The sequence below is a fragment of the Armigeres subalbatus genome, chromosome 1, assembly GCF_024139115.2.
Source record: "Armigeres subalbatus isolate Guangzhou_Male chromosome 1, GZ_Asu_2, whole genome shotgun sequence".
Lineage (NCBI taxonomy): Eukaryota > Metazoa > Arthropoda > Insecta > Diptera > Culicidae > Armigeres > Armigeres subalbatus.
The window spans coordinates 30,433,223-30,454,358 of NC_085139.1; the positions used below are offsets into that span (position 1 = coordinate 30,433,223).

At 37.2% G+C, this 21,136-nt stretch overlaps 2 protein-coding genes across 3 annotated transcripts in view; one reads left to right on the plus strand and one right to left on the minus strand.

Annotated features, from left to right (window-relative positions):
- The window catches only part of LOC134223508 (fibroblast growth factor receptor homolog 1-like), a 136,578-nt gene that overhangs the window by 61,921 nt on the left and 53,521 nt on the right, over positions 1-21,136 (plus strand). The window lies entirely within an intron of this gene.
- Positions 959-19,532, minus strand: LOC134213747 (DNA-directed RNA polymerase subunit beta-like). Its single transcript, XM_062693069.1, has 8 exons — positions 19,375-19,532; positions 19,201-19,324; positions 3,852-3,950; positions 3,324-3,428; positions 2,690-2,892; positions 1,999-2,050; positions 1,014-1,818; positions 959-966 (listed from the first exon to the last, which is right to left on the minus strand). The coding sequence occupies exons 1-8, from the start codon at positions 19,530-19,532 to the stop codon at positions 959-961; spliced, it is 1,554 nt and encodes a 517-aa protein (XP_062549053.1).

Sequence of the window (21,136 nt, forward strand, 5' to 3'; positions counted from 1 at the left end):
GATTCTGATTCTGAATCTGATTCTTAATCTGGTTATGAATCTGGTTCTGAATCTGATTCTAAAACTGATTCTGGATCTTATTCTGAATCGGGTTCTGAATCTGAATCTTGTCCTGAATCTGATTCTGATTCTAATTCTGAATCTGGTACTGAATTTGATTCTGATTCTAATTTTGAATTTGATTCATTGTCTGATACTGAATCTTATTAGTAATCTGATTCTGAATATGAATCTGATTCATATTCTGAAACTGAATCTGAATCTGATTCTGAATCTGAATCTGATTCATATTCTGAATCTGATTTTGAATCTGATGTTGAGTCTGATTCTGAATTTGATTCTGTATCTGATTCTGATTCTGAATCTAAATCTGATTCTGGATCTGATTCTGAATCTGATTCTGAATCTGATTTTGAATCTGATTCTGAATCTGATTTTGAATCTGATTCTGAATCTGATTCCAATTCTAATTCTGGTTCTGAATCTTATTCTGAATCTGATTCTGAATTTGATTTTGGATTTGATTCTGAATCTGATTCCGAATCTAAATCTGTTTCTGAGTCTGATTCCCAATCTGATTCTGAATCTGAATCTGCATCAAATTCTGAGTCTGATTCTGTATATGATTCTGAATCTGATTCAGAAATCTGATCCTGAATCTGATTTTGAATCTGATTCTGAATTTGATTCTGATTCTGAATCTGATTCTAAATCTGATCCTGATTCTGAATCTAAATCTGATTGTGAATCTGATTCCGAATCTGATTCTGATTCTGAATATAAATCTGATTCTGAATCTGAATCTGATTTTAATTCTAAATCTGAAATCTTATTCTTATCTTATTCTGAATCTGATTCTGAATTAGATTTTGGATTTGATTCTGAATCTGAATCAGAATCAGATTCGGAATCAGATTCAGAATAAGATTTCGATTCAGAATCAGAATCAGATTCAGAATCAGATTTCTGAATCAGATTCAGAATCAGATACAGAATTAGATTTAGAATCAGACTCAGAATTTGATGCAGATTCAGATTCAGAATCATATTGGGAATCAGACTCAGAAACAGATTAAGATTCGGAATCAGGATCAGAATCAGATTCAGAATCAAATCCAAAATCAAAATCAGAATCAGAATCAGATTCAGAATTTGATGCAGATTCAGATTCAGACTCAGAAACATATTTAGAATCAGAATCAAATTTAGAACCAGATTCAAAATTAGAATCAGAATCAGATTCAGAACCAGCTTCAGATTCAGAATCAAATTCAGAATCAGATCCAACATCAGATTCAAAATCAGATTCAGAATATGAATCAGATTCAGAATATGAATTAGATTCAGAATCAGATTACGAATCAGATTCAGTATCAGACAATGAATCAAATTCAAAATTAGATTCAGAATCAGACTCAGAAACATATTTAGAATCAGAATCAAATTTATAACCAGATTCTGAATTAGAATCAGATTCAGAACTAGATTCAGAATCAGATTTAGATTCAAATTCAGAACCAGATTATGGAGCATATTCAGAATCACATTCAGCATAAGATTTAGAATCAGATTCAGAATCGGATTCAAAAACAAATTCAGAATCAGAATCAGACTCAGATTCAGAATTTGAATTAGAAACAGACTCAGAATCAGAATCAGGTCCAAAATCAGATACAGAATCAGACTCACAATCACAGTCCGATTCGGAATCTGATTCTGAATCTGGTTCTGAATCTGGTTCTGAATCTGATTCTGAATTTGGTTCTGAATTTGATTCTGAATCTGATTCAGAACCAAATTCAGAATCAGATTCAGAACCTGATTCAGAATCAGGTTTAGAACCAGAAACAGAATCAAATTCGTAATCAGATTCAGAATTGGATTCAAAATTAGATTCAGAATATTATTCTGATTCTGGTTCTGAATCTGATTCTGAATCAGGTTCTGAATCTGATTCTGAATTTGGTTCTGAATCAGATTCAGAATCAAATTCAGAACCAAATTCAGAATCAGATTCAGAACCAGATTCAGAATCAGATTCCGAATCGGACTGTGATTGTGAGTCTGATTCTGTATCTGATTTTGGACCTGATTCTGATTCTGAGTCTGTTTCTAATTCAAATTCTGAATCTGAGTCTGATTCTGATTCTGAATTTGTTTTTGAATCCGATTCTGAATCTGATTCTAAATCTTATGCTGAATGTGATTCTGAATATGCTCCATAATCTGGTTCTGAATTTGAATCTAAATCTGATTCTGAATCTAGTTCTGAATCTGATTCTAATTCAGAATCTGGTTATGAATTTGATTCTGATTCTAAATATGTTTCTGAGTCTGATTCTGAATCTAATTTTGAATTTGATTCATTGTCTGATACTGAATCTGATTCGTAATCTGATTCTGAATCTAATTCATATTCTGAATCTGATTCCGAATCTGATTTTGAATCTAATGTTGGATCTGATTCTGAATTTGATTTTGAATCTGGTTCTGAATCTGAAGCTGGTTCTGAATCTGATTCTGATTCTAATTTTGAATCTGGTTCTAAATTTGATTCTGATTCTAAATATGTTTCTGAGTCTGAATCTGAATCTGAATCAAATTCTGAATCTGATTCTGAATCTGATTCTGAATCTGATTCTGAATCTGATTCTGAATCTGATACAGTATCTGATTCTGAATCTAATACAGTATCTGATTCTGAATCTGATTCAGAATTTGATTCTGAATATGATTCAGAATCTGATTCTGAATTTGATTCTGATTCTGAATCTGATTCCGAATCTGATTTTGATTCTGAATCTGATTCTGAACCTGATTCTGAATCCTAATCTGATTCTGAATCTGATTCTGAATTTGATTTTGGATTTGATTCTGAATCTGATTCTGATTCTGATTCCGAATCTAAATCTGTTTCTGAGTCTGATTCCCAATCTAATTCTGAATCAAATCTGCATCAAATTCTGAATCTGATTCAGAAATCTGATTCTGAATCTGAATCTGCATCAAATTCTCAATCTTATTCTTAATATGATTTAGAATCTGATTCTGAATCTGATTCCGAATCTGATTCCGATTCTAAATCTGATTCTGAATCTGATTCTGATTCTGATTCTGAGTCTAAATCTGATTCTGAATCTGCTTTGAATCTGATTCTGAATCTGAGTTCAATTCTAAATCTGGGTCTGAATCTTATTCTGAATCTGATTCTAAATTTGATTTTGGATTTGATGAATCAGAATCAGACTCAGATTCAGAATTTGAATTAGAAACAGACTCAGAATCAGAATCAGGTCCAAAATCAGATACAGAATCAGACTCACAATCACAGTCCGATTCTGAATCTGATTCTGAATCTGGTTCTGAATCTGATTCTGAATCTGATTCTGAATCTGATTCAGAACCAAATTCAGAATCAAATTCAGAACCTGATTCAGAATCAGATTCAGAACCAGAATCAGAATAATATTCTGAATCTTATTATGAATCCTATTCTGAATCTGATTACGAATTTGATTCTGTTTCTGGTTCTAAATCTGATTCTGAAGCTGATTCAGAATCAGGTTCTGAATCTGATTCTGAATTTGGTTCTGAATCAGATTCAGAATCAAATTCAGAACCACATTCAGAATCAGATTCAGAACCAGATTCAGAATCAGATTTAGAATCAGACTAATCAGATTCAGAATTGGATTCAAAATTAGATTCAAAATCAAAATTATTGAATCAGATTAAGAATCAAGAACCAGATTCAAAATCAAAATTGAATTTAAATTTTGAATCAGATTGAGAATCAAATTCAGAATCAGGTTCAGAATCATAACCAGATTTTGAATCAGAACCAGATTTACAATTAGAATCAGATTCAGAATTAGATCCAGAATCAGATTCAGAATAAGAATCATATTCAGAGTAAGAATCATAGTCAGAATCAGAATCAGAATCAGATTCTGAAACAGATTTAGATTCGGGATTAGAATCAGAATCAGATTCAGAATCAAATCCCCAATCAAATTCAGAATCAGGTTCAGAATAAGATTCAGAACCAGAATTAGAATTAGAATCAGATTCAGAATCAGATTCAAAATCAGATTCAGAATCAAAATCAGAATCAGACTCAGAATCAGATTAATGCTTCTGACCTGATTGATTTTGAGCCCTGGCTCTGATTCTGTAACTGTTTTCGAAGCTGATTCTGATTTTGGAACTAAATCCAAGTCTAATTCTTATTCGTAATCTGATTCTGATTTTTTTTTATTCTATTTGATTATAAATCCGGTTCAGATTCTAGTCATAAAATTAATTTGGTTTCTCACTCCAAATCAGGTTTTGAATCGGATTTCATATTCGATTTTACCCCGAACCTGCTTCTGAATTTCATTTTGAATGCGATCGGATTTCGACTGAGAATTTCGTATTTTAATTCGGAATGTCACTTTGGATCAAATTCTGTGACTCCTAATCCAATTCTTTATTCGGATCTTTATCTGGTTTTGAATCCAAGTCTATATCTGAATCTGATTTTTGATCTGATACTTTAAAAAGTCAGGCAATTGGTTCCTAGTTTGCTTTCTATTCTGAATTATCTTGCATTGCCTCGATTTTTATTAGATTCGGAATCGGGTTCGACTAATCCGCCACATTTTTTCGACTACTCGGCCTCTTTATAATTCTTTGGTCAAAATTCATTCTTGCCTTAAGCATTTTGAAACAGTAAAACTGGAAACCAAAGTGCATTTTACAATCCAAGCCAATTCAGCACAGATATTGAAGGGCAATCTGATTACAGAATCTGTATATCAAGACGCCTTTTATGATGACATAAACAGCTTACCACATGGTCCAATTATCCATTCTAAGAACTATCTCAAACATTAAAAGCCTGATTCCAACAGACCGTGAAATCTAATAAATTATACAAGAAGGTCCAACTAAAACAAACAGAAACAAATCCCAAACACCCACAAAACAAATCATTTGATAGCTGACACAGATCAACAAAGGAAAACAAATCTCACGAAATGAGTGCCAAATTTTCCAGGGCAAACAGCATCCGCGCTCTACACAAATATTTCGCCAGCACTAGTGGCATCGGAAAAATGTTTTGACACTAAACAGTGGTTTCCTTTCATGTTGTGGTCGCCGCAAAGCAAAACCGGGGTCATCGGATGAGATAGATCACAGCAGGCCAGGAAAGCAGATCGCGCAACAAGTGTGAGCTGTCAGATTTCAGTCGTACGTACAACGATGAGAAATTCTCTAACGAGCAAGTTGGAGATTTGTCATTCCAAAGTTTTTGAAATGAGTCTTATTTTGACCCCAGAATCCATGAAAACTATCAAAAATATTATAAACGGTTGCTAGTAAAAATATCTAATCTTTCATTGGTTAGACCCTTGATCTACTCGAGATTCGCACATGCTACCCGACAACCAAAAGTTCGATGACCTGCTTCGGTTCCGCTCGAACCCGCGAAATCGTTAGTTAGTGCAATATGAGAAGCAGAGTGCCATATGACATAATTAGTACTGGCAACTAATTGTCGCGACGTTCTCTGGTGATTATGGCGTTCTCTTTGCATTAAATTTCCAGAATCCCCGAAAAACAATGCGGCTATTAATAAGCGTACAATTCCGCAAAACTTTTTTCCCTCATAACTCTGAAGTGAAAACTGATATTTTGTCGCAAAAGTCAAGTTCGCTGACTGCAACCATGCGCGAACATCGATCGTTTCTGTTCCCGCTGGCTTTTCCTTGGAAACAGTCCTACTGATTATGCGTTTCTTGGAGCAAGCCCATGCAATGGTGAACGCAAAAAAAACGAATGTTGGTGATCGTTTTCGTTTTTTTGTTCATGTCTGCCAGTAAGAACACAACAGACATCTCTGCATAATTGAGGCCATAAATTATGACTGGTTCACATCTCTCATGCTAGTAGCGTCGCGGCTGTTGACGACGACCGAGACGACGTCGCGTTTCTTCTGACAGATTTTTTTTACGATCTCTCGCCTCTAATAAAGACGTCTATTAATATAAAAACCCCTTCGCCATGTCCCTATTGGGATGGGCGGAGGTTCTGCTTTCCGTCCGGATCTGACAGCCAGCGGACGAACCGTTCGTGTTGATTCATGCATTGAAAACGTCCACTTTGACAGCTGGAGGCAGCCCGCGGGCCCTTGACAAGCGCCACCTACGGAAAGCCGATATTTGGCAACACTGCGTGCGGGCTGGCGATTCTGGCAACGGTGGACCACCCAGGCGGTCAGTGTCCTCTTCCGGCGACGATCACCATGTACGCACCGTGAAGCAGTTTCTCCGACGTGAGATGTCGATCTTGTGCAATAAGATGAATGGTTATTCTTTATTAAATGGCTTTTGCATTCGGCCGATGAGAAGACCGGCCAGTACCACGTCAGCCAAGTAGATAAAGCACAACGAATGGGCAATGTAACGATCATAATCTATTCTTGTTTATGTTGTGATGATCATGTTTTAATGCTTTTAATGTGATGTCTGGTGCAGTCAAGACTGCATGAATAAAGGTCATTTCAACATTGTTGTTTTAAAAAGGCCGAAGTCGCGGAGATTTCCGTAAATTTCGAGACATCCATCTTTATTTCAAGTGAATACGATCAATGCCTTGTGGTTGAATACTTATGAATGTTTTAAATATTGCAGAACTTGAAAGTCTTCCGTATTTGAAATCAGTTGTTTATTAAATTCAAATCCGGAAAGATTCTATAGAACTATAGTACCCAAAAGACAAATTTATTTTGATCTTAGGAATTGGAATCGCAAAAATACAATCCAATATAGGTATGATTATTGAGTTATTATTTTCTCTTCAGAATACACAAACAATCATTCTAAATCACACCCGATAAAAAATGACATTAATTGCACATTCTTGTGCATCCGAATTTTGCTGCTGGCTGTCTCACACAGATAGGAGAAAAACTCAAACGAGGGCACTCGCGTGAGTTGAAGTTCGTTCATTTTTTCCCGTCTGCATCCTCTCGCCGACCGGCAAAAAGACAGACAGACAGCTGCTACTGTGGTCAAATTTCTAAACATGTGTCATAGTTGGTTCACAGACAAACAGGCAAAATACTTGAGATTGTACGACCTAATTTTATTTTTTAATTTTTAGATTGACAATCACTACTTTCGATTTTTTGACATTTTTGACAACGTTGCACTGTAATTTAGATGTTGGCTGTCCTTACAAATGGAGTTGTCAGTTGTTCTATGCTTGGCGCATCGGAATCGGAATTCAACATACTTAAGTAGATACTACCGAGACGACATGCATCCCATGTGGATGTGGCTCGTACTACTGCAGCATCCGACGTCGCATTTTGTTGTTCCCAAAAGCCGATGACAACCGAAATGCACGTGTCATCGTCAAGCAGACATTCGTCTCTCGTGCCCGAGTTATGCGCGCAAATTAGTTTTTCTTGCGCTTGTCGGACGACGACGGGTAGGTATCAAGTTCTCGATGCTCCGAGCTCAACAGCGACGACGATGTCAGTCCAACTTGGCGACATTTAATCACAGTTGTGTCAAGTGGGGAATCCGTGGGTTCCCGGTACAGGGCGTATGTACTATTGACCCGTCCACGTGTATGCAGATGGAGTAACAGATTAACGTACAAAAGCTGTGAGCAAACGAGCTGCTGACAGATGAGGAAGATTTATTCGGTCACGCATGCCCTTATTGCGTGATTGATCATGTGATAATTGACACAAAATCAGGTATGAAAAATTTCAAAGGCTACGAATATTGCAAAACATTTTGAGTTAGTGAGTAGTTGTGGAAATTTACGACATCCTAGATAATTAATTCGTCTTCATGACACCGTTAGTTAGAATAAAAGTTTGTAAACATTTCACCGTCAAACACGGTCAAGCAGTCGAATTTTACGAGCTTGTGACCATGCTGCGCATCACAATATTTCCCGCTTACTTTGGTCCTGGCGAAACGTTGGCGTTCGGGATGGAATTTGTGTTTTGAAAGACAACCATCAACACATTTTTCAGCGTAAAGAATTTATGAAAGTATCCCGTACACAATTTAGGTATTTAAACAAATCCCCAGATACTATCTCATTGTCATATTTCGTCATCAGATTTTAGTGGTATGATTAGTCTCGAAAAAGTAGTACTCTATACCAGCACGAGACACTCGTAAAATAGACGGAAAACGTGCACGACAATCCGGGAACGATCAACGAGAATTATGTGCATTACCTGAACACTATCCACCACACAGCGACCAAATTTATCATTTGGCACTTCTTTTTACGTTTATCCCGTCAGTCTCGCTTCAGACTTTGGTCTGGTACCAAGATCATTTACAGTCAAAACACGCCATCGTTGGAAGCAAACCAGAATATGTGCCGTTTGTTTCTGCTGAAAGCAATCTGGTATTGAAATCAGTGCTTGTGGACTGTTTGTCCACCAATCGGACTGCGAAATATGATAATTTGTTTGCAATGAAGCACGGTATGGCTGAAAACAAGAGTTTAATCGTTTAATGTAATGAAATCGAATGGTAACATTGCTGTTGTTACTGAAGAGTTATTTGTATGGTACTACACTGCCGTGTGCGGCATAGTTGTCCCATTCGTAAAAACGCTGAATTGAGAAAAATGCATTTGAAAATTTTAATTGTTTTCAAAACAACAATATTTTGCGTGTACAATATATTTTAAATGAACTTTCCACACGTATAATACATTAATTTACACGACCTGTCGATGATTCATAAAATACCTGTTTAGTTTTGATGAAATATTGTCTGGGACTGTTATGCCGCAATTTATGAACTAGATCGGCTGATTATCCGCAAATCAGTCCCACTGTCGGTTCATCTACTATGCCCAACTTCGATATTAGGAGCAGTGTTGGTAAAATCACTCATAAATCTCAATCAACGAGCGCTCTCGTGCGATCGAAATCGTCTGCGATTTTAAAGGAATGCATCACGCTTGATTTTTTCATGCCAAAACGCATCATTTCACTCATTTGCCAAAAATTCATTTTGGTTTAAAAACGCATTTGAAATCAATTTGGGGGCAATTTATTGCTTATACATGAAAAAGTGTCTAATATTTTATGCGACAAACGTCAATTCACTGTTTTTAACGAAGGAGCACAAAAGAAAACCTACGATGATTCAAATAGATGATTCAACTCATCCATGAATTTTTAGGTGCTGAGTTGGGTGCGTTTCAACTCACGCTTGATTTGAATCATCCATGAGTTTTGAGATTTTGAGTTTTTACCAACACTGATTAAGAGATTCAAATAAATATAATAATACAAACATAAATCGTTTGAAGCAACCAGAGAAATTAACAATCATATCATAAACTACGTACAAACAGATGTAACAATCTATAAATATCCTTCGTGGGCAAAATATAATAAATATCCAATATCACACGTACTACATTTATTCCTTTGTTGTTAGTAATTAACAACACGGTTTGTTGTAAGGACGGACTGTTTATTGTTAGGGACCGTACACATATTACGTAAGCACTGTAGAAAATTTACTTCGCTAAACTATCCTCGAAAATGCTCTTCCTACATCATTCACACGAGTCAAAAATTTTAGAAGGAATGTCCATAACACAAGAGTTAGAAGATTTTAATCATAGGGGAACAGACGGCTTTGGCAGATTTTGTTTTATTATTGGCAGGGAGGTTTTTGTCGACCGAATTTTATGAAATTTGGCCACAACATTCTTTGATATGCAAAGAATGTTTGGGCCGAATTTGAGCATAATCAGTCATAAAAAACCCCCTGCCAATAATAGAACAAAACCTGCCAAAGCCTTCATTACCCCTATATGTTGGTATCTTTTTTCGAATAGTTCATTTTTTACATTAATATATAATACTTCTAAAAGAATTTGATTTGTTTGTATAACATTCTAAAAATCATATACAGATCCGCAAGATGGAAAACATATCATATTTTACATTATTATAAACAGAATTAGAAATGGGACTGTTATGCTGCAATTCATAAGATGGGACAAAATGACTTGATATTTTTTCGGAGTCGTACTACCCGCTCTTTCGAATGACCCTTTCTGTCAAACGACCACAAACGTTTTTTTTTTTTTTTTTTTTTAACGAAGGTAATGGAAATCTGCAAACAGACACCTGGGGAGGCGAACCCAGGTAGTGTGGGGATGGGATCACCACAACCGAACCCACTAAAACCAACTCCTTCCTCTCCAGTCATTCCCCCGGCCCGCAATTAAGCAATACTTCGGGGGATGACTATTGGGCATTGCGCCCCCTCCATGACGTACACAAGTGCACGTATGCGCCTCAACTCTTCGACACTCCCCATGCAACACATTTGCACAAGACATACTGGCACCACCTGTGCCCCAACACTCACCTGCCTATGCCGCTTGAATGACTGCAGGGGAAGACCAGGTACCCCATGCCGCCATCTCACAGCATAGACAGTCCTCATTCAGTATGGTGCTCACCCCGTCCTGCAACAGAATGGCACCACTTGTCTACCAAGCCGGAGGCGACCCTAGGTTGGTGGCTCCTATGCCGCTCCTACCTCAGCTACGAGGCAGACCCTTTCATGTCTCCTATTTCTGAGGTGCCGCAGAGGCATCAAGCCCCCGACACTCCTGCCAGTCATAGCGAGAATTTCGTGTCCCCTACTTCTGAGGTGCCGCAGAGGTATCTGCCCCCCGACACTCCTGCCAGGCCTAGCGAGACTTCACTCATTCCGTCCCTGACAGCCGGATCACACTACTGCCTAAGCAGCCACACTGACCATACGTACCATGCGAGTCTGACTTGTGTGCCCGCTCATACATTCAGTCCCGATCGCTTGCACCACTTGTGCACCACTCTCTTTGACATTCAGTCACTCACTCAGTGGGGGTTGTAATACCCCCATCTCCCATTTTTATCCACTCTGTGCACCTCCTGTGCATCGTTTGGGCGTGGAACACCCGGCACGTCAGGCGTGCCTAACACTCACCTACCCAGGCTTTGATACTGCCAATAGGTCACCATTAGGTACTTTGCTGGCAGCACCCACCCATTGACATTTCGAAGCCCAGGTAGTCCTCAGCCAGTGTGGTGGTCTCCCCATCCTGCAACGGGGTCGCACCACTTACCTTACATGTCTCCTATTTCTGAGGTGCCGCAGAAGCATCAACCCCCCGACACTCCTGCCAGACGCAGCGAGACTTTCGTGTCCCCTACTTCTGAGGTGCCGCAGAGGTATCTGCCCCCGACACTCCTGCCAGGCCTCACCAGACTTCAGTCATTCTAACTGAAGTGAACCCGTGGGGCTGAGATCAATGAGTAGATCAACTCATAAAAATGGTCAATGAAAACTGTAAAACACAACCACAAACGTATGTTTTCGATCAAATGACCAGTTCGGCCTAACGACGTTTTCTTCCACATGTCCATTTCGGCCAAATGACGGCCTGAAATTTAGGCTCGATTGCCAAAAGCCGTTCAGCTGAACCACGTTCAATCTTTCACCGAGGTTCATAGCCTTGAACCGACAACAATCCGCCACTCGATGAATTTTTGTTCTGCATATTGCAGATAGGATTACGAATGGTATTTTCGGCAGTGTCCCACCCCCGGCTTAAGGCGTACGCGCATCTTCTTCGATTGCACATAGCAAGCGAATGCGGGGTTTATTCCAGAGCCGACGACCTCTTCCATGTTCTCTGCTAAACATCACTTTTGCTGGAACCAATCAACAATGTACATTCTACCCACTATTGTGTACCACGTAAGACTTTCAGCAGCACAAGAAATGTCACAGGAAATGGAAGAAAACACATACTTTAATGCAAATGAAACCAATTGCTACCATAAGTTTGTATTTTGAATTCAGGTACACTTTACTTATTAAAAGTGATATTTGAATCAATGATTTCAAAATATAGAAAGGATATCGGATCCCACATTTTATGAATCAGTAGAGTGCCTTCCCACAAATGTGAATCAGTTAGGTCACGGTTTTTGAATCAAACGAATATTGTTCAATTTTTGCGAATAACTGTCAGAAATTTACAAAATTTATTTACATTTGATTACCCATGCAATAAGTGTTTTGGATATAAGAGCCAATAATAACTGAAATAGATTACATAACGCTGGATAAGTGGGGGAATGCGTGTGCTCTTAGTGCTATGGAGATACACGCTTGCAATCTTCAACAAAGTTGTTCGAGACATCCATGCCCTCCTGTAAAAAATCAGACAAATTAGAGATTCATCCGCCTAGCGGTGTTATGTATGTGACTATTTAATGAGGTAGATATCTCGAGGCCAATAGAATTTAGCAGTTCGTCGTCCTCGATATCAAATAGTTGTAAAATTCAAAAGGTCGAAATACGTATCTGTTAAGGTACAATCAAGAGGTGGAATTAAATGGGATGGTACGATTTAGAAAGATTCAGATTTAGAAAGTTTCCGACATCTACAAAGTTATTCAGATGTACACAAAGGTTGTGATGGAAAACGATTAACGGAATTCAATAAAATTATTAATTTCAAAATTTGTTAGATTTAGAATGTTATCGTCTTCAACAATGGTGTTCTAGTCGTAAGAACCCTTGTGAAATTTATTTCATAATTTAACCGTTTTGCGGCACTATTGTGAAATGAGTGCCAGTTAAATTGGATATCTCGAAATCTGTAGGATTCAGCAAGTTGCCATCTCACACTTTTTTTTCCAAGTGGTAAAATTATATTGTTATATTGGAATCTTCAGTTTGAAACCGATTGGCGTCAGTAATGTAAAGGAAACGTAAGACAGATTAGAAATGCAAGACAATTTCAGAATGTTGCTATCCTTTATTGTTGTTCAGAGGATGAGAATAATGGTAATGGAGACCGGTTTAGTTTGAAATTCACTTGGACGTAGTATAATAAATTGTCTTCCACGTAAGATATTTTAGAACCTAAGAGATTTTAAAAATCACCGTTTTCTGCAAAGTAGTTCAAGTGGTATGAATCATTCCGATGGTGGGCATTTTAGTCCAAAGTTCAACCGATAGGCGGTGGCTGTGTATAAAGAATTGTCTTAGATTTTTCGGAATCTGTAAAATTAAGTTTACACCTTCTACAACACTTTTCAGGAGGTCAAACCAATTTAAATGAAGTCCGGTCTTGCATACTTATCCGGAATTTATCCGCTTAGGTTCTAAGAATCTAACTTTTGTTTGGCTATTATCGGCTCTTTCAGTCTTATAAAGCAGCTAAAACGTTATTGCATCTATTTTCCGACGTTTCGGTGTATATTTCACCTTCTTCAGGGACTTCAACTAACAAATTAGTTGAAAACGATAACATTCTAAATTCACGTATTGCGAGATATCTAACCTAGCCCCCATAACTCTTTATACACCTACAACTATGTAGTTAAATGCATCTTTCTAAAGCTTTCGCGAGAAATGTAACCTAACAGTTGATTCCTTATGCAGTAGCTTCGCTAAGCGTTTGAATTCTAAGCTAAACTTGCCTCCATCATAATGGTTCTTGTCACCCGAACAACTTTACAGAAAATTTGAGGCTTCTAAATCTCACATATATCGAGCTATTTAACAGGTAATTGCTTACACACTTGTGCCAATATGTGGTTGAGTTCCGAACTAAATTTGCCTCCTTAAAATATGCTACCTCCCGAACAACTTTTTAAATGACGGACGCTTTCAAAATATCATTTATTGCGAGCCTAACGGATAATTTCTTTCACACTAGCGCTGCCAAACGGATGAATTCCGAATTGAACTTGTCTATCATAATGATTTTTTCGAGAAAAATATAGAATACAGAAAATTTCTGGATCCTACAGTTATGAAGACAATCTAATCGAAAACATTCAGTTATCACTATGAATTTGCGGAGATTGCTTCAATAAATTGCTTTGTGGCCACTCAATCAGTAAGTTATTTGAGAAATACTCGAAATAATGACAACAGAAAATCTAGCTATATATGTTGCCCAAAATGGTGTGCATACTTGAACGTATGGAAATACTCGATTCAAAAATTGTGACGAGCATGTGAAGACCACAATTAATGAATCAACAAATTTGCTCAAAATTTTGCATTTATCCTTTAATGTACCGTTGTTTTTCTTTTGTTATATGTTTATCCTGCTTGTAGATGTTGTCTACAATTATTTCTGATTCAAATGTCGAAAAACTAACTCACAAACCCAGCCATACAGCTTATCGCTTATGAAATCGTGTCTTGACCGACTTATGAAAAAAAACAACAACATTGACTAGGAAAAGGACGGACCGACGGATTTTATTATTTTGACTAGTTTATTTGTGGACGCAATAGCGCCCGTGGAAAGTTTTTTTTTTTTCAATATAAACGGTTAATTAATTCATGTATAAAAAAAAACAAAATTTTCAACGTCTGTTGTCTGTGATTTTTTTCCTTAAAAGGCTGTGTCTGGTTGTCTAAGGTTGTCACTGATGGTTTTGTTTTCTGCATCTGATAGGGTATCTGTTCCTATATCAATAACAATAAGGCAATGCGCATTTGAAATGCAATGGTTTCTCACCCAATATTCAAGAAACATGTGAATAATTATGCTCGGCTCATGTAATTTTTAATTGAAAACAATTTGGTAACTTCAAAAATTAAATTTTCATCACATTATAGAAGTATTTAGCTAAAAAACATCATTACCGCCATGCACCTATTTCAATAACATTCAAAAACAGTTAATCCTATGCCTGTACCTATATCAATAATACTGTTTCCAACATAAAATACGCACACTATTACATGTATGTATACGTAACGATATGATTGCAGTGATGCCGAATTCTTCAATATTTTGTATTTGAGTTGAAATATAATTACAAAATTGCTGTTTTTGTTGCAGTTTTCCATCTTATCAGTTCAATTTAGTGTTTGTCATAATTTATCTTTTCGATATAATTTATTTTACAAACATAATAGTTGAATTTCACAATGAAAGTTCATTCAAGCATTTTTTAAATAAAAATGTTGGTCGGCAACCCTTGCAGATACTGCTAGCCATGTAAACAGTTTGGAATACGGACAAGGATAATTGAGACGTTGTTCGAAAGAAACCTATATCAAACTATAGGAAATCGCGTTGGTTTTTAAAATATAATTATATTCATAGTGAAAATGTGATGTGCTTTATGTGCTGTGAAGTGAATTTTGAAGGAATAGAATTGTTTTAGCCCGAAATTGAGTGGAAAACAACGGCGTGAAAACAGATGAATCTGCTAGTAGCAATCGAGCAGTGCATCAAACCATCAGTTCAAAGGTAGGAAAATGCAAATAAAAGTGCTTTCTAATTTTATCTTTTAATAATTTGATTCTTGCGAATTAAAACATTACTCAAACAAAATTTTGAATAATATTCCAAACATTCAAGAATGTGTTCCATCCATTATTGTGTACATACGATGTGAGAAATTGTAAATAAATTGTTTTTTTATTTGGTTTATCGACGGTTGGGATTAATATACGGGCTGTTATTAATATGGGAACAGATACCCTAGTAAAAAAGAATTGAAGTGTCAAATATTTTACTTTTTGTGAGAATTTCCCCGCGTGCTGCGTCTGGTTGGCTAGTCACCGGACAGACAAACATCTGTAATCTGAAAAAGTGGCGTATGTGCCAAATTACAACATACTAGTTTTCTATTTTTCTGTTAAAGAGCACGATGAGTACTATTCGTTAACGTTATTTTCGGTAAATGGTTAAAACGTCACTTTTCCAGATTACGGCAGTAGTGGCCAAGTTCATTTTTATTATGAATAATATCAGTTTTTATTCTAATTTTACATTTCAAACTGAAGTGGTTCAAAAACTGTGGGCGATTCATCATTGTGGGACCAGTGTATACAGAGCGAGTTTTGTCCGTGTAAGTGAGCTGTGAGGCTTGAGCTGGCTACGAAAATTGTATGTAAGACTTGTTGATGATGGTTCCGTTTCGTTTGCACACCAGAACTTTGAATTGCATCTTTCAGAGCTATGTTCAATAGCAGATTAGAGAGCGCATCGTCCTGCTTCAATCCATCCAACATCACGAGCGATTCGGATGTCTCTCAATATATATGGATCCATCCAGCGTCCCACGAATCAGCCTAAAAAGCCTTGCCGGAAAGCCATGTTCACGATGCACATAGTTTTTTTGTGTGTGTCTTTATTAAAGAGACTTTCAGCCCGAGGCTGGCTCGTCTCCGATGCACATAGTTGAAATTCAACTTATAGATGCGATTGTGGCTGTAGAGGGGTTTGCTGAAGCGCAGTAGCCTACCAGGAATACCTGCTGCTACCCTAAATTGATGCTTCAGTGCTCTAGTGCAAGGAGCACTGCTGTTTTTCAATCCAACAACAACCACGAGCGATCCTACGGTTTCCGAATGCGTCTGAACAAATGATTATTTCTTGAGCTTCTGCTTTTGCTCATCGCTTTGTCTTCTTGCTGCTGGGAAAGTCGTCTGATACTAGCTTAACTAGAGATGACGTATAGGAGAGACCCGGGCTGGTTGGCCTAGTTTTGCTTTTACGGGATGTGTGTACCTAAATTTGTGAATTCGAATAGGAACATGGACATTATGAAGAATTTTAGAAATTCAGGAGAATCTTCAGTAAAAAATTGTTAAGTGATGAACTTATTCACTTTGATAAAGAATTTGAAAAAAGTAAAAATTCGAAAAATGTCTCGTGAACCTCCAAAAAAATTTACGGTGAAAACTAAAAAGAATTTTCAGTGGACTTCTGAAAAAGTCAGTTTAAATTCAGAAGATTTTTGAGGAAATTTAAATTATATTCTCGTGGAAATTTTGAAAAAAATTCCATAGTACTGAATTAAAAGGCATTCCTCGTTGAAATTTAGAACTAAAATACGATAAAAGTTCATAAATAATTCAATTGAAAATGCAGACCAATTTCGAATGGAAACGTTCCCCGTCGGAATTTTAAAAAAATACTGGTGGAAATTAAAAATAATTTTCTAAGAAAATCAAATAAATAATTTTCCAAGGAAATAAAAAAAATCTCGTAGAAATGTAGAAGAAAAAGGAAAATTCGGATGAATTTTATGTGCAAATGCTGAAGAGTTTTCCCTGAAAATTAATGAGAACTATTCGTAAAAACCAAAGATTTTTTTTTCCATGGAAATTCAAACAACATCCTCGATAAAATTTCCAGAGAAAAATCGAAAGAAGAATGTTTTGAGGTAATTAAAATGGATTTCTTATTCTTCCGGCTCCGGGAAGAATTGAAAAAAAAATCGATGGAGATCAAATAAATGTCCTGGAAAACTTCAGAAGAAAATTTTCTTTCATTTTTAGATTTCCCACTGCCAATTAAAAATTAATTGAATCAATAAAACATAAAAGTTTTCCATAAACTAAAGCTAGCATTTTCTATTTGTTCAAATGTTGCAATAATGATAAAATATACTTAAGTTTATAAAAAATACTTCAAATAGCTTTTTCATTTAAAAAATCCATCCAGGTGACCACAACCAACGTAAGATAATTTGTTTAAAATAAATTTCACAGATGAATTCGTTTCGGTTTTTATATTTTGATATCACGTAGGTGAAGACTTAATGTATATAAAATACAGAAACATGCCCATGACTTTACCGACCTGTTTCTACACCCACTTGTATCTTAATATTGCTGGGATTGGGATTTTGGGATTTTCATTCCCACACGAATAATAGCTTCTAAACTTCTTCCGACTGCTACTGAGTACGCAATGAAGTAACGAACTGCGGCATCTAATTCGTTTATTTGCCTGTTCCTGGATGGTGTCCCATTTTGGAAACGAATCGCTCAACTGCTAATTTCAATCGACGTAAAGCTGCTAACTGCACCGAGCTTACTATCCGTTTACTGGAGTCGTTTCCGGGAAGAATGGAGGTATGAGCTTCTCCGATTTGGTCATTGGCGACCCTCATTGTTCGTTCCCGTACAGAGAGACAGAGATAGGGGGTACTGTTGCCATGCATGGGTACCTATTGGAACATTCCATAATCGGATTGAGCGTCCACTTGCAAACGGTTATGGTTTGTGACAGCCATTAGATGTGCGGACAAAGACGACGAGTACTTCCTGTAAAGTGTTGATGTTTTGCCGTTTAACTGCATTCGGATGAACAGTTGTGCAACGACTTGCGGCAGTCATGACACTCGTTCGAATTCGCAACTTATGGCAACAAATTTCAATGCAAATTGATGGTAGCTTGTTGGGCGCGTTTGCTGCTTAACAGGAAGTTTTGAACCTAAAGAATGCAATAATCGACCCAGTGATAAAAAGTCGTTTTTGCAATTCCTGATCATAAAACCTGGTTTACAGTTGTCATTTTAGTGATAAAACGGCCTACTTTTCCATACCAACAGAATGGGTGCTTTAATGACCATTATGCAACTCAAATGCGTTGCATAATATTCATTATAGCACTCATTTGGGTGCTATAATGAAAAACCTACATTGGGACAGTAGTTACATGGCTACATTTAGCTGAATTAGTTTGGGTGAGTGTTTAAATAGTGTACTCTAAGCGTCTCGTAATAAATGAAATGGTTTGTTGGACATAACATCACAATTTTCCAAAGGCAATTGCATCCATCGCTTCATAGCTTTTCAAGCTATGCAATTTGGCACGATAAGATGGAATCTTATTGTTCTCTGCCGCAATATAATTTATTGGCATGAATGATCATGTGGAGTAAATTCGATTGTACAATTTTGGTAAAGATTTTTCATATTAAAGCCCATTTTTTGTCATTGCAAAAAATAGCGTGTGCAACTCGTTGCAAAACTCGATTTTTTCAGCACTCGTAGTATTTATCCAACTCGGCAAGCCTCGTTGGATAAACGTACAACTCGTGCTGAAAAAATCATCTTTTTGCAACTAGTTGCACAAACTACTATTGTTTGATATCAATCCCGAATTTTAAATGAGGGCATATCTATATCAAGCAGAATGAAGTAAGAGATGAAGTTTTCTTTCAATAAATTTGAGACAGACAGATTAAGCTTCGTTCCGGATTATTACTGTGTAAAATTCTACAAATTTATTTCGTTGAAAAATAATGAATGCAATTATATCCGATCTATTATCGATTGTGAGTGTAAGATAGTAAGGTTGCTACTAATGTAGAATTGTTACCATTTGCATATCCACTGGAATGCTGGGGACATCCTGGCGAAGAATGTCTATCCAGCGCAGTCGCCCGATGTTCAAGAATCGAGAATCGAATATCTCATACCAATATGTCACACATGTCCTCCATCTGCCGAGCGTCAAAACCGAACACCACAAAGCACCAAATAATGCATTTACCTCCGGCCCATCTTTTCGGAGCCACTTCTCCGTCCGCCGTCGCCGGTGTAGGAGTATAGGATCGTCCCTTTACTGTCGTCGAGACGCTGAGCCATATGATTCATCATATTCTTGCCCTGCATACTCCACATTGCACATGTCTGCAGCGCGAGAAGCATTCTAGACGGAAAACAGAAAACTATGGGGGAATGTGGTCTAAAACACGATTGCCGCTCGTTTCCTACAGTAGGATTGTGCGACAAATCTCGTGAGAGAAGTGCTGAATAGACCAACAACCCCTACCTCAGCAGACGAGTAGAGCAAAAAAAAGTGGCAAAATGCGTTGGGTTTGAGTGGGCGACGGCGAAAAAGTCGAACAAATGTATCGATACTTTTTGTTCGCTTTTGGTCGTTCGGTATGTCACACTCTACTTATTACTCAGCAGTACTACGCAGGAAAGCCTAAGCCCACGTTGTCCTCAGCTGATGTGTTATGCGAGTGCGAGTCGTATTCGTATGCAAAAATGCATTTTGTTGGGATTTTACGATGCATATTTTGAGATGAGAGCAGTACCCTGACGTGTTCACTCAAGGAGTGAAGTGAAGAATGGGGCAATAACACTTTAAATAATTGTCGCGGACAACCCCAACGGCAGCTGGATAGCAGATTTGAAAAAAAAATGTCATAACTGACTTCTCTTACATATTTTAAATCATTAAATCATCTTTGTATTGCTGTATCTGCGAGGCGATTAGATGGTTTAAATTAGATTTATGAAAAAATTATTTCCCCATTTATGTTCAAACTAGTGTCCGAGTAATGTTAATCTACCTGTACAGAAAACCTCATACCAACATCAGTATCCATCCGGGTTCCCGAAAAAAAAACACATTTGTTCACTTTCCGGAATGTGAATTGCTTGTTTACATTTGAATAAGCATGGCTCAGAGTTGCTATCACCTCTCGAGAGCTGTTGCACTGCACTGTGTACGTACGTACTTCTGGCTGCTAACGCGACCGACTACGATGGCGATCAATACAGAAATAGTCCGGAGGATGTCCGTTTGAAGTGGTTCTTCGACGGAAGAGCCACCAACAGAAGCGACGATGGCAGTAAACTTGTTAACGTTTTGACGTCGATGGACGCTGTTGTCTGGTTAGTTTCATTCGGGAATTTTAATGTACTTTTCCGCGAAATAATTCCACTCTTGGGAACCCTCACGGGAAGTGAGGGAGTTTTTATGAGTTCGAATGATTTTTCAGTGAACGAGATTGAACGAGCAAGCGTTATCGAATCACTTTATGACATTAAACTTAAGTTGACTTAAAGAAAAATATGGTAAATTTCTTAATTTTTTTTCAATCTTTTCTCTCTTATCGGTTATCTCTTATCTCTTATTTAGGACAACTCATAGCTATGAGTAGTCCCGCTTTTGACGGAAACTGAGTAAAATTTCCCTGAGAAAAAAAGAGATTGCAATACAATTTTACTCAGTCTCAGTAAGTGAAAATTAGAGTGCATCTCTTATCTCTTATCTCTTATCTCTTATCTCTTATCTCTTATCTCTTATCTCTTATCTCTTATCTCTTATCTCTTATCTCTTATCTCTTATCTCTTATCTCTTATCTCTTATCTCTTATCTCTTATCTCTTATCTCTTATCTCTTATCTCTTATCTCTTATCTCTTATCTCTTATCTCTTATCTCTTATTTCTTATCTCTTATCTCTTATCTCTTATCTCTTATCTCTTATCTCTTATCTCTTATCACTTATCACTTATC

Bases quoted from the DNA above. Each gene is read 5' to 3' on its own strand.
- LOC134213747 (XM_062693069.1), bottom strand. From the start codon at position 19,532: ATGCTTCTCGCGCTGCAGACATGTGCAATGTGGAGTATGCAGGGCAAG. The intron at 3,429-3,851 runs GTAAATCTGGTT...ATTCTGAATCAG, and splicing joins TTCTGAATCTGATTCTAATT to GTTCTGAATTTGATTCTGAA. The intron at 2,893-3,323 runs GTGAGTCTGATT...ATTCGGAATCAG, and splicing joins TTCAGAATCGGACTGTGATT to AATCAGAATCAGATTCAGAA.